Source organism: Teleopsis dalmanni, chromosome 1 (assembly GCF_002237135.1).
Source record: "Teleopsis dalmanni isolate 2A chromosome 1, ASM223713v2, whole genome shotgun sequence".
Classification (NCBI taxonomy): domain Eukaryota; kingdom Metazoa; phylum Arthropoda; class Insecta; order Diptera; family Diopsidae; genus Teleopsis; species Teleopsis dalmanni.
Genome location: NC_051846.1, coordinates 173,559,335 through 173,572,464, shown reverse-complemented (window position 1 = coordinate 173,572,464; position 13,130 = coordinate 173,559,335). Strand labels below are relative to the sequence as shown.

At 25.4% G+C, this 13,130-nt stretch overlaps 1 protein-coding gene across 1 annotated transcript in view; it reads left to right on the top strand.

Moving 5' to 3' along the window:
- Positions 1-811: 811 nt before the first annotated feature.
- LOC119666741 (cholecystokinin receptor-like) overlaps positions 812-13,130 on the top strand; it is a 34,367-nt gene continuing 22,048 nt past the window's right edge. The window contains exon 1 of the mRNA XM_038076024.1: positions 812-1,301. Within this exon, the coding sequence (XP_037931952.1) occupies positions 845-1,301 (457 nt within the window). The 5' untranslated portion in view covers positions 812-844. The remainder of the gene's footprint in view (positions 1,302-13,130) is intronic.

The following is a 13,130-nucleotide window of genomic DNA, read 5'->3' as shown; positions in this document are numbered from 1 at the left end:
AATAAAATTAAAATATATAAAGTAAAATTTAAAAAATTATTAATTTTGATTTGAAGAAAAAAAAAACAAATATTAAATGAAAAATATTTAAAAAAATTTTAAATTAAATTTAAAAAAAAGATTTGAAAAAAAAAATTAAAAGAAAAAACATATTTAAAAAATATGTAATAAAAAGAAAATATTTAAATAAAAATTAAAAACAATACAAAACTAAATAAAAAAAATTTTGAATTGTTTTAAGAATTTACAACTTCATTTAGTAAAATTTCAACTTTTTGGTATTTAAGTTTTTAATATGTGATTTGCGTTTGTTAAATAAATAACAATAAATAATTTAATAATTCAAACATTTAAATTAAATTATTGTGTAAAATAATAATAACAAAATATTTTGTGCCAATATTTTGAAGCTATTAAATTTTCTTACTGAATTAATTGTTAATCTTTAATATGGAAAATAAACTAAAATTTAAGTATTCTACAATATTTTTGATTTCAAAATATATGTAATAAAAGAAAAACATATAAACTAATATAATATTTGTAATAAATAAATTCATATTAAAAAATAAACGATTTTAAAATTCATTAATTATATTTTAAAACAAAAGGGTTAATATAAGTTTATCCATAAATAACTGTTTATAATGTATTATCTGCATAAATAAATATAAATGACGCTTTTAATATTTTTAACATTTTAAACTAAATAATTTTATGTAATTTGAAAGTATTTATATCAAATTAAAACTATTTCATTAAAGCACTTTTAATGTAAATAAACCAATAAAATAACTTAACAATAAGATTTAACAAATAAAATAGATTCATTGTCCACATCATCATGTCATTTCGCGCGCAGGACTTACGTGCTTTGATGTCCTTTTTCTCACAAAAATCAGCCTCTGGCAATATTATCTCGCTGGCACTGACACAGACTAATGACACAGTCAATTCCACATTTAATATTAGTGATAATGAAAGTGTTGTGTTTTCAACTGCAAATCCTAACAGTAATCAAACTAGTCCGATTATACCGCGAATCAGTTCGGAAATGCCAATTTGGTTGATTCCGTGCTATAGCATCATTTTACTCTTTGCAATTGTGGGCAATTTATTGGTGATTTCAACTCTTGTGCAAAACCGTCGAATGCGAACGATAACCAATGTTTTTCTACTTAATTTGGCAATATCGGATATGCTTTTGGGTGTGCTTTGCATGCCAGTCACGCTTGTTGGAACTCTACTGAGGCATTTCATCTTTGGCGAATTTCTATGCAAACTGATACAGTTTTCACAGGGTAAGTGAGAAAGCTATTTATACGTATTAAAAAATTTTTTTTGGAGGTAATCAAAATCATGTTTTTGTCAATAAGTATTATGGGTTGTTGAGATAATACCTACGTACAAATTTAAATCCCCATACATGATATATTTCTTGAACAAATTTAAATGCGTTGGGAAGTACAAAACGTATTTAATGGCAAAATGTTGTACGTCAAATATTATTGCATATTGCAATTTGAAAAACATACAGAAAAAAATTGATATACGTTTATGTTAAGAATATATTGATAAGAAACAGGGTATAAGAGCATACAATATATTTGGTACTAAAGAATGAACTAAGGATTGTAGTGCACATTAAATAGAGAAGGTTAAAATTATTTGAGTTTTATATTGAAATTATTATGAGAAGACGTAACTATAAAATAAATTTTTAATTTTAATCATAATTAAGAAAATTTGATATTCAATTAATTTCCAATTTTTAAACAAGTGGATTCTTGGGCTAAGCACTTTTTTTAATCCCGCAAAGTATCTATCTACAGAATGATTATATTTATTTACTTTTATTCAATGCTAAGTTGTATGTTTCAAGCGAATGCTGTGATACAAAGAACAGCGGAGGCATTAGATGGACCTCGCTCCATCCTAAGGAAAAAAATATATTCAACAGTAATAATAACTTCAATTGGAATCAATGAAATTTTTTGGAATATCTAATAAAGGCGTTTATTGTTACTATAACGACAATAATGATCAATAACGAAATTAGCCGAACATTTGCCGAACTAATATTTTTGGATGGTTATTAAAGTCCCAAATTTCCTACCAAAATTACGAAGAATATAAAAGCGCTTTTATTTTTTTATTTACCTGTTGAAACGTTTCGTTCTTCTTTCCCTTTATCTTCATAAATTTATTTAAATACAATTATATGCAAATAAATTTTGGCTTTTGAAAATAAATACGACAAGTACGATTAATTTTTCAAGTATGATTAATTTTTCAATCAGTAACATACTTCGAAGGCTTGAACGAATTAAAGGGACGCAGAGGAATATGTTATTGTCGAAACAACTGAAGGTGTCTTTTTTAAACTTTTAAAAATATATAACACTGCGGCCATATATCCATTCCTATAAAACCTTACATATTTATTATAAATATAATGACATTACAAGTTTTCGGTCAATAATTAAATTTCTTATAAACCAACGGCGACAAAGAATCTCGTACATTTGATGTTGTTTTAGAATATCTAATATCAACAGAGCAACAGAGAAATTTAAAAAGGTAAATGGGTCTAGAATATGTCACACTATGACAACACACATTATTAGAATATTACTCAATAGGCCCTCAGGTGGAATCCGTAAGGCACCAGATGTGCTATTCAAAAAGATAAATGAACTTAAAATAGAGAACACTCTGAGAACAATAAGTAACAACATTGGCAAATCCTCAGGAAGAGCCCGCAAAGCTCTAGGCGGTCGGTGCTCCAGTCATTATCTAGAGGGAATTAATGGAATGCTAATTGAAGGATGAAAATTATTCATTACATGAAATGACACATAAACACATTTCATGAATTGTATAAATCATCATTGTATTTTATGTATTTATGATCAAACATTTGGTATTTATAATAAATATATAATACACTTGCGATGCGGAAAAACATTCGCCGGATCAACTAGTATAATATTAATACATAACAGTAATTAATACTAATATATAATATTAATTAATATTAATTTATAAAATAAATTAATTATAATTCATTTCGATTTTAATGTCAATATGACATTAGTTACTATTTTTACTTAATAGAAACAGTGGTATTTAAAAAAGAGACTTTGAAAAGTAGTGAACTACAACAACAAATATTTTTTTTAACATTTTTTTAAATAATTGAATTCTTGGCTGACCTTATAGGTTTTTGATCAAAATTGTACGACCTTGGTTGGCTAATGTGCACTGACCCTGAGCTTCAAATTTGACAGGGCACGACTTCAATTTTTTTTACGTGCAATCTCAAAAAAACAATTATTTAAAAATAATTAAGCATAAAAAATAATTCCAAGATCACTAATGATGGGTATTTGACAATACTCGAGAGAGTTGACTATACAAGTTAACTAAAAATTCAATTAATTAAAATAATATAAAAAGAATTTTTGTTCTTGTGCTTGTAAATCATATCATAATTTTATTATATTTATAATATAATTTAAATATAATTGTATTATAATAATCTTATAATTATATTATAATTATTTTATTTTATTATTATTTTATATAATTAAATTATATTATTATATTACATATAATTATGACTATATTATAATATTATTATATTATATATAACTATATAATAATAATATAATAATAATAACAATATAGACATATTATAATTATAAAACCACACGTTTCTTTTTTAGTAATCCTATTAAGTTTAACTGCTTACTTAATACAAAATCTAACATTCATTTCAATAAAATTTAATCTGTTGATTTAAGTGAGGGCCGTGATATAAGGTTTACTTATTTTATTATATATTATACAATGTATAGTTAAAATAAAAAATTGCAATGCTATGTAATTGTTGACAAGATTTTAAAACTTATTATTAGTCTCATGGTAAGAGAAGATACAATACATAAATTTATAAGTATTTCAAGAAAAATAATTATATTATAATGACATGATTATATTGTATAATTATAATTATAAGGTATAAAAACTAATTTACCGACATTGCCACTCAGAACATAATATAGTTTAATTGAGGTATATTTAAAATTACAAAAAAAAAAAAAGCAGAGTAATAGCAGAGTCACACAACTAAATAAATATTTTTTAAGGCAATTTAATGTTTCTCAGGTGTCATTTTAATGCACATCGCAAATGTTGTTCAGTCAAATTCGCCCTAAGTTTTAAAATTTTCCACAAAAATAAAATCATAAAGTAGCAATTAAATGGAGCAATCACTTCGGCCATGAAAATTTCAGAAAAATATAATAATGAATTATTACTTAATAAAACACTTGGGCTTCGCAAAAAATCTTTTTTATTTCAATTGTTTATCATGGAAATAAAAGTGTAGGGAAAACAAGGACACCGAACAGCTCAAAAAAATTCAATTGAATCGCACAACCGACAGGAATGCTTCCTAGACAAATTGTTATAAATAAATAAACAAAGGAAAGTACAACTGTTAAATTGCAGCTCATACCAAAACATTAGGAATTCCCCTCTAACACCAACCGACCCGACCGCCATTTCTCCACATTTTTGATTTATAATATAAATTTGGGCTCTGTTTGAGCTTGCCAAATAAAATGGCACGTAATAAAATATTGTTAAGGACGAAACGAAATCGTTAAAAATTTGAGTTACCAGTGCATACGGCACAGGAAAGTGAAATTAAACGAAGCAATATTTATGTACTATATATAGTATGAGTGCTTATATATAGAGATATGTATATATATCTATTAAAGTTAAGTATGAAATTTATGTGTTTAGTTTGTTGTCATAAAAACTGTAAGCGAATGCGAGTGTAAGGACAAAAAAATTATCAGTTAAGGGATAAAAGTTGGTGAATGTCCAAATTAAACAAAAAATGAATATTTTATCATGATAAGCAATAACGATTATGTTCGTATTTTGACTATTTTTTGTTGTATTTCTGTATTTGCTAAAGTTGTTTAAGGATTGAATAATAAAATTAGCTGACCTTCATATATTGCGTAGAAAAGTTACTCATAAAAATAATGTTTATTGTTTATTTTTTTTTTTAGAAAGTTATATTTACTATTTGTAGATATTTGTGTGCTAAAACACGTAAAATTTGTCCTAATAGTACGCTTAATATTTAATATGTTAATACAAAGGCTTACAGCACAAATTTTTTCTTATTTTGATATCGAGTTTTTAGTGCAGTTATCCAGCACTTTTTTATGTTCATGTTATTTTATGTTTTACACAGGGTTTGAATTGCTTGCTGAAAATTAGCAAAAGCAACCATATTTTGACTAATGCATAACTATGGACCAGTCGATTTTTGTCAAACGACTAATTGCTAACGCATTGCATATGAAAATGAAATAAAAATATGCATTAGCAACAGCAAAAAACGTAAACTGGTTTCATTTTGATTGCTTGCTAATAGTCAATTTTACATTTTTGACTATTATGCATTTGGAATATATGCAACTTGCTTGCTTATGCGTTAGTTGCTTGTGTTTTGCTATTAGCAAATGTGTATGGATTTCTTTTTTTGTTTTTGTTTTAAGGGAATGTGTACGCATTATTTCTTTGTCAATTATGATGTGTGCGTACAATTTGTATGCAATTAATATAATTTTATTTGTAATTAGATTATGCCTAAACTTATGTTTATTTTAATTATTAAATTTATGATATATATGATATATATATATATATATAGATAGATATATATATATATATATTAATTATTAACTATTAATTCATATATAAATAAATATATATATATATATAATATATATAAATAATTTTGTATTAAAATTAAAATATAACTTAATATTTAAAACAGTTTAAAAAGTGAAATTTTTTATTTTATTTAAAAAACGTTTTTATAAATTAATGTGTTTAATAAACGACCTACGCCCGGTAAAAAACATAAAAACTTTGTTATCAATTATGATTAAAAATTTTAATTTGATGTTATTATTCTTCTAAATTTAAGTCCCATTCAGGAGGTTGAAACAACGGCATATCATCAATAGCATGGTCCAAAAATTGAGGATTTAGTTTAACCATGAGAATGTTTTCTAAAGTTTCATGATTAAGACGATTCCGTTGATCAGATAATATCAATTTTAGTGACGAAAAAGCACGCTCGATGGTAACCTTAAATGTAAATGACATTAATTTGATTATTCATATTATGCTAAACGAATATTTTACCTGAGTTGGTGGAATTGCAAAACATATATTCGCAAGCGCATGTAATTCTGGATCAGCAAACTGTCTTTCCTTCCAAAAGTCCAATACATTTATATCAACACGTTGAAAAGGTAACTTCAAAATTTCAATTTTGGTGTAGACGTCCATGTTGTTATTACTTTGAGCTTCGAAGTGGTTAGAAAGATAATCATTAAGGTACCTATCCTCATATTCGAGAGTATCTTCCATTTGTGTGCAATTTGTGGCTGAATTCTTCTTATCAATCAGGAAACCTGAGTTCAGTGCTGTCAGTCTATTATATAGTCGTTTTAAAAACAGAACAGCTTCGTTTTTTTGCTCTACAGTCAATGTATGGCTAAAGCGTGGGTCCAAATACAAACATGCGTTTAAGCTTTTGTTTGTTAGAAGTTTTACAGTTCTCACTTCTATATTATGCAACAAATTCGTTCCAATTTTATTTACAAGAGAACTTTTATCATCAAAATCATTTACAATTTTTTTGGTTATAAGATTGCACTTCATCCACTGTGCAAAAAAATTTCCATAATGCAGATGTTCTTCTTGAAATTTTATGATTGTTCGTTGTAATGGTTCAAACACAGTAGAATAACTCTTCACAAACTCCCAAAATTCATCGCATAATTCAAAATTCTCATCTAAAGATTTATTTTGTACAGACTCTACGTTGTCCAAAACTTCCTTGGCTGCATAAACTTTTTCTACCATATTATATGTCGATCCCCACCGTGTAGGACAATCGAGTTGTGGTAGAGTCAACTTTTTTAGTTCAAAAATTTCACGATAGCCGTTCGAATTTTTTTTGATGAATTAATAGTTCATAATTAATATATATATATATATCTATCTATATATATATATATATATCATATATATCATAAATTTAATAATTAAAATAAACATAAGTTTAGGTATAATCTAATTACAAATAAAATTATATTAATTGCATACAAATTGTACGCACACATCATAATTGACAAAGAAATAATGCGTACACATTCCCTTAAAACAAAAACAAAAAGAAGAAATCCATATACATTTGCTAATAGCAAAACACAAGCAACTAACGCATAAGCAAGCAAGTTGCATATATTCCAAATGCATAATAGTCAAAAATGTAAAATTGACTATTAGCAAGCAATCAAAATGAAACCAGTTTACGTTTTCTGCTGTTGCTAATGCATATTCTTATTTCATTTTCATATGCAATGCGTTAGCAATTATGCAAGCAATGCAATTAGCAACAGCAATTCAAACCCTGGTTTTACACTTTAAAACTTTAATTTTAGAATAGGTGTACCATGATGATATGAGAACATTTTATTTCAAACATTTATTTAATTGATATTTGGTCTGTTGTGGACTTACAAAAAGTCTTTACAAACAAAAGAGACGCAAACACCTACTTAATTGTTTCTGTTTCTCTCTGTGGATATATAAAAAGTCATTCAAATGAAGGTTTCAGGAAATAAATATTAACGACTTGTCACAATCTGCTGGTCCACAAGAATAGGAAACTATATTAGATTAACAATAATACTAACGATCGTAGAGATCCGTTTACTATAAATGTAGCGCCTAACTGGATGTGATTTCAAAGAATGGTAACTATTTGATGACTGACTACAAGTGCAGGATAATAGGTTAAGTAAAATTATATCGGCAATTGTAGGCCTACAACAATAGGGAGAAAATAATAAAATATTATCTTTTAACAACTGAGGATATTTTATTTTTTAGAATTGGATAAAATTTTACATTATATTTATATTATTCGAAACATTTCTTAGCATACATAGTTAGTAGATGTTTTGTACCAAAATGATTGAAAATTTACTATATCTGCAAAGCGACATATGTTAAGATATTTCTAAAAATATCTGTATTGGTTATAGAAATAAAGATTTAACGATTTTGTAAGCTATACCAAAGTAATTTACTTAAATGTTGATTTTTGAAGTCGAATATGACACGTCTTATGACAAAAAGAAACTAATTATAAGTTAGAAGGATTCCCGGAATAATGAAGTAACAACAACAAAAATTTTATTTAATTTATTGAAATATGGCTGACCATATAATATATAATACTTTAATTATTTTAAAATTAACTATATCACTTTTAAAGCGTGTAATTCAGCAAACTGTATTTAAATTTGGAGTAATTTTATTTAAAAGATTTTAATAGATAATGTGAAGTATGTTGATTTCTCTTGATAACACTTTATACCTATGTCTTATATTCGGTTATTATGCGATTGAAGATAAGTAGTTTGGGAATTGTAAATTGATTTACTCATATATAGTAGTTATCAGTTCACATATATTATAAATTGAAAACTGTAAACAGTGCCTAAAGTACAGTGAAATGTTATTTATTAACTTAAGTATATGTCGTTTACATTACAAATACTGTAAATATTAAACTGCGCATATATACACCTAAAGTTAAAAAAGTTTAATGAAAAACTAGCAGCATATATAAAAACTTTAAGCGATTGGCATTCCATATACTATTCAAAATTATACAGTTCTAATAGTTATAGTAACACCAGATAAAATATTTTAATAGTTCCTCCACAAATATGTTTCAAAATGAGTGTAAAACAATAGATTTCAAGTAAATATCTATATTAAAAAAAAACCAATAAAAAAAGAAAAAAAAAGAAATAAAGAATTAGCTACAATTTTTTTTAATTATTGACCTTTAGGTATACAAATACTAAAACTTGCACTACTGTTATCTACTATTTGAGGTATCATGGCATTAATAAAACAAATATATCTCAGGTGCATACACGCATCCAGCGCAAGAGGTCAGAACACAAGTAAAAAGATTTGTAATATAAAAACAATTTTATCAGAAAATGGTCATAGGTTTTGTAACTATTAAATAACTTTAGTTATAAATTATATTTATACATATTTAAAGCATATTTCGTTCCCTTCTACTATACCATTACAAACCTATAGGTATTTGTATGCTCAATACAAGTCAACATGTTTAATCAGTTTTAGGTGTATTTGTTATAAGCAAATAATATAATTACTGCATATACATTAAGACCGAAAAGTTTTCGGAAATTCTTATTTAAAATTCGCGCGCTGTATATTTTTCGATATTTTAAGTTTATGTAGTTTGGCAGCAATTAAGGACAATTACTATGCCAAAAATGAGCGCGATCTGTCAGACAGTTCGTTTACGGCAGCTGTTGAAACCAGTTCACCTCAGTAGTGCGTTGCGAAAAAAACAATGGAAAAAAATATTGAACAAAGAGTTTGCATCAAATTTTGTGTTTCGAACGAAATTTCGGTGTGCAGAATCGTTGCGAATGCTACAAAAGGCTTATGGGGAATCAGTTTTATCGAAAACTCAAGTTTATGAGTGGTACAAAGGCCTTCAGGACGGTCGTACGACCGTCGAAGACATTTCGCAACGCACTACTGAGGTGAACTGGTTTCAACAGCTGCCGTAAACGAACTGTCTGACAGATCGCGCTCATTTTTGGCATAGTAATTAAGGAAAGTGCTGCCAAACTACATAAACTTAAAATATCGAAAAATATACAGCGCGCGAATTTTAAATGAGAATTTCCGAAAACTTTTCAGTCTTAATGTATAATATGTGTTTACTTATAATATTCTATTCTATATAAAGAAATAATAATATTTTTATCTTTTGCTATAAGTTATAATTTAATGCTGTAAATTCTACATAATTGCTTGACATTTCTTCATATATTCTGTATTCAATTTAATTTATTTCTTATTTGAACATCATTAACAATTTCATTGGAATTTCTCAGTTTATATAAATAATGTCTTAAAAATTGCACATTATTTCAAGCTAATTTATTGATGAAATGAATTCTATTTGAAACCTACACAATTTCTAAAGAAAAGCAAATTATAGTCATTGAATGTTATTTTTTGAGGAAAGCTATTTTGTTTTTAGCATTTTGCATATATCCATTTTTAGTAGCTAATAATTTAAAAAAACAAAGCATATATTATATATATAATTGATTAAAAAACGCATACATTTTACATTAAATTTGGAAAATATTTTTTATATTAGAATTTTTATGGAATCATAAATGTCATGACCACAATTTATAAGATTGGTGAAAATATTAATTAAAATAATCTAAATACCATTAATATATAGCAATTATCTACCGTTATATACAATATTTTTAAAATAAATTTAATAATAAATAATTACTTACTCCTCATACTTACTACTATAAATAAATTCACATTTAAGTCGTATATTAGAGCAAAATAAATAGTTAATTTATTGCAAATAATTAAAAAAACCCTATTTAGGTAAAGCTTCCATTTTTTATTATAAAGCAAACAATAACAAACATTTTTTTTATTAATATAATGAAAAAAAAGATTTTATTTTTTGTGATGCTGCATAAAACAAAAATTCAACAAAAATCGTAAAATTAAAAAAAAAAAAATAAAATGAAATTTAATTACCAATTAACTTAATATTAAATTGAAACAAAATTGTATCTCTTATCACGTAAAAATGGCGCAATATCAAAAGCAATTTCAATTTCAGTTTTATATACAATAAACATTATTTAAATATTCGTTATTATAATTTCGTTGAATTTTGTATGCATTACGGACACGCAAATGTGGAATACAGGAACGTTTGAGATATTAGATACAAGTAAGTACCGTAATGTATATGTCATACCGCATATTTAATATGCGTAAACACCAACATATGTGCGTATTGGTTTGCATATGAATTTTGTAACTCATTTGGCAGAGCGTGTGGGTGCCTTAATTTAATATTAACGCTCCTATAAACAAAAATAATTTTTGTTTTTTTTTTTTATTTATTTGTAAGAAAATCTTATATTTCAATTCAAGTAGATAATAGTTTATTATGTAGGCGATTGTTTCAGATAAACAAATCATAAATTATATTAAGATTAATTCAGATTTTATTTTTATATTTACATTTCAATATTTGAAATGTATTTCAATCTCATAACCTTTTTGTTTATTTTAAGACAAAAAAATTTACCATAGGTAAGATAACATAAAAAAAATTTTTTTGAAAATAATTTAAATATAAAATATTTTAATATTTTGATAGTGTTTGTATTTTACGAATTTCTCACTTAATGCAATATTTCCAATGTGGAAGTTAAAATTGAAATATAGTTTATCTTTCAATAAAGAAGCATTGGTAAACCTTAAATATAACATTATAACATTATTGCTTTATTTGTTGTGTTATTCAAATTTTTCAGAATGTAAAGTTATTATTAGAATTTAGTTTATCAATAAGATGTCATTGGTAAACCTTAAATAGATTATAACATGATTGTGTTATTCGTATTATTAACGAGATACTCAGCCCTGTTGTTTCTTTCTTCTTCTTCATGTCTTAGGATCAATACAATATAAATTTTTTTGTGACATCTTTCATCTTTTCTGTTGTCATAATATTTAAAATAAAATAGTTTTAAAGCATTACGATTAAAATTTCATGTGAAAAAATTAATATAAAAAAAATAAATGGAAAAAAATAGTGATTTTTATTCACAAAATTTAATAATAACTATTTATTATTTAAAAACTATCTAAAAAAATATTTTCCCACACGATAACAAATTTTTTTAGCGCTTAAATTCATCCATTATTCTTATTTAATTTAATTTTCAAGCACTTCATTGCGTAGGAGTGGTTTATTATTATTTTCTTTTTTTAATATTTTTGCAGTGTGTCCCGAAATTTAATAAAAAATTATTTTTTTTATTCAAATCATTCCAAAAAAATATTTTTCCACACGATAACAACTTTTATTAACGCTTAATTTCATCAATTATTTTTATTTAATTTCCATTTCAAGCACTACATTGCGTATGAGTGTTTTATTATTCATTTTTTTTAAATAATTGCAGTGTGCCCCAAAATTTAATAAAACTCTACTTGTTTTCTCTATTTGTTTGTTTGTTTTTAAAATATTATTTAATTTCCATTTCAAGCACTACATTGCGTATGAGTGTTTTTGTTCATTTTTTCTGAAATAATAGCAATAAGTGATAAAGTGAATTTAATTTAGTTGTTCTTTTTTTTCAGTTTTTTGAAATATATGTGGGTTTGAATATATACAATACTAAAAAAAAGGTTTGAACAATATTGATTGTTGACAGAATATTTTAATTAACTAAACTATTTTGAGCTGTGAACTACACTAAATGAGATCAATATATTATATTATTACAAATATTACAAGATACAAATTTAGTTTGGTATAAAAATAGCGATAAAATTGAATTGTTGGTGATTAAAAGTTATATGTATATCGCTAACAAATCTCACTCTAGGTTAACTTCGTTAAGTAAATGGTATATTTTTGCTTTCTTTGTTTAAGAGCACTATAAATACGTAGGATCTCAAAACAGAGTCATACATAGTAACTAAAGTTAGCTTAAGTTTTGTGATAGGTAAGCTGACCAACTTATTAAGACACGTTGGATTCATTGTGATGCTTTGTATATCACGGCGGCTCCCTAACTGCTTGTTAATTATATAATTATTTCGAAGTCCTAATAAAGCGTAGGATATTTTAATTTTCAGTGCTGGATGTTTCTGTATGAGAACTAATTGCCTGAAAAACTTTATCTGTTTCAGGTTTGAGCTAAGCAGCTAAATATCGTACATATTGTTATGAATTATATGGATTAATTAATTGTTGAAAATCATAATTAAAAACAGTAATTTTTCTGAATTTAATTTTTAGTATGTTGCAACAAAGAAAGATACAAATATTGTTAAATAAATGTCTGCGGAAAATCCTACAAACATGATGATCAAAGCACATACCAAATGCTAAACTT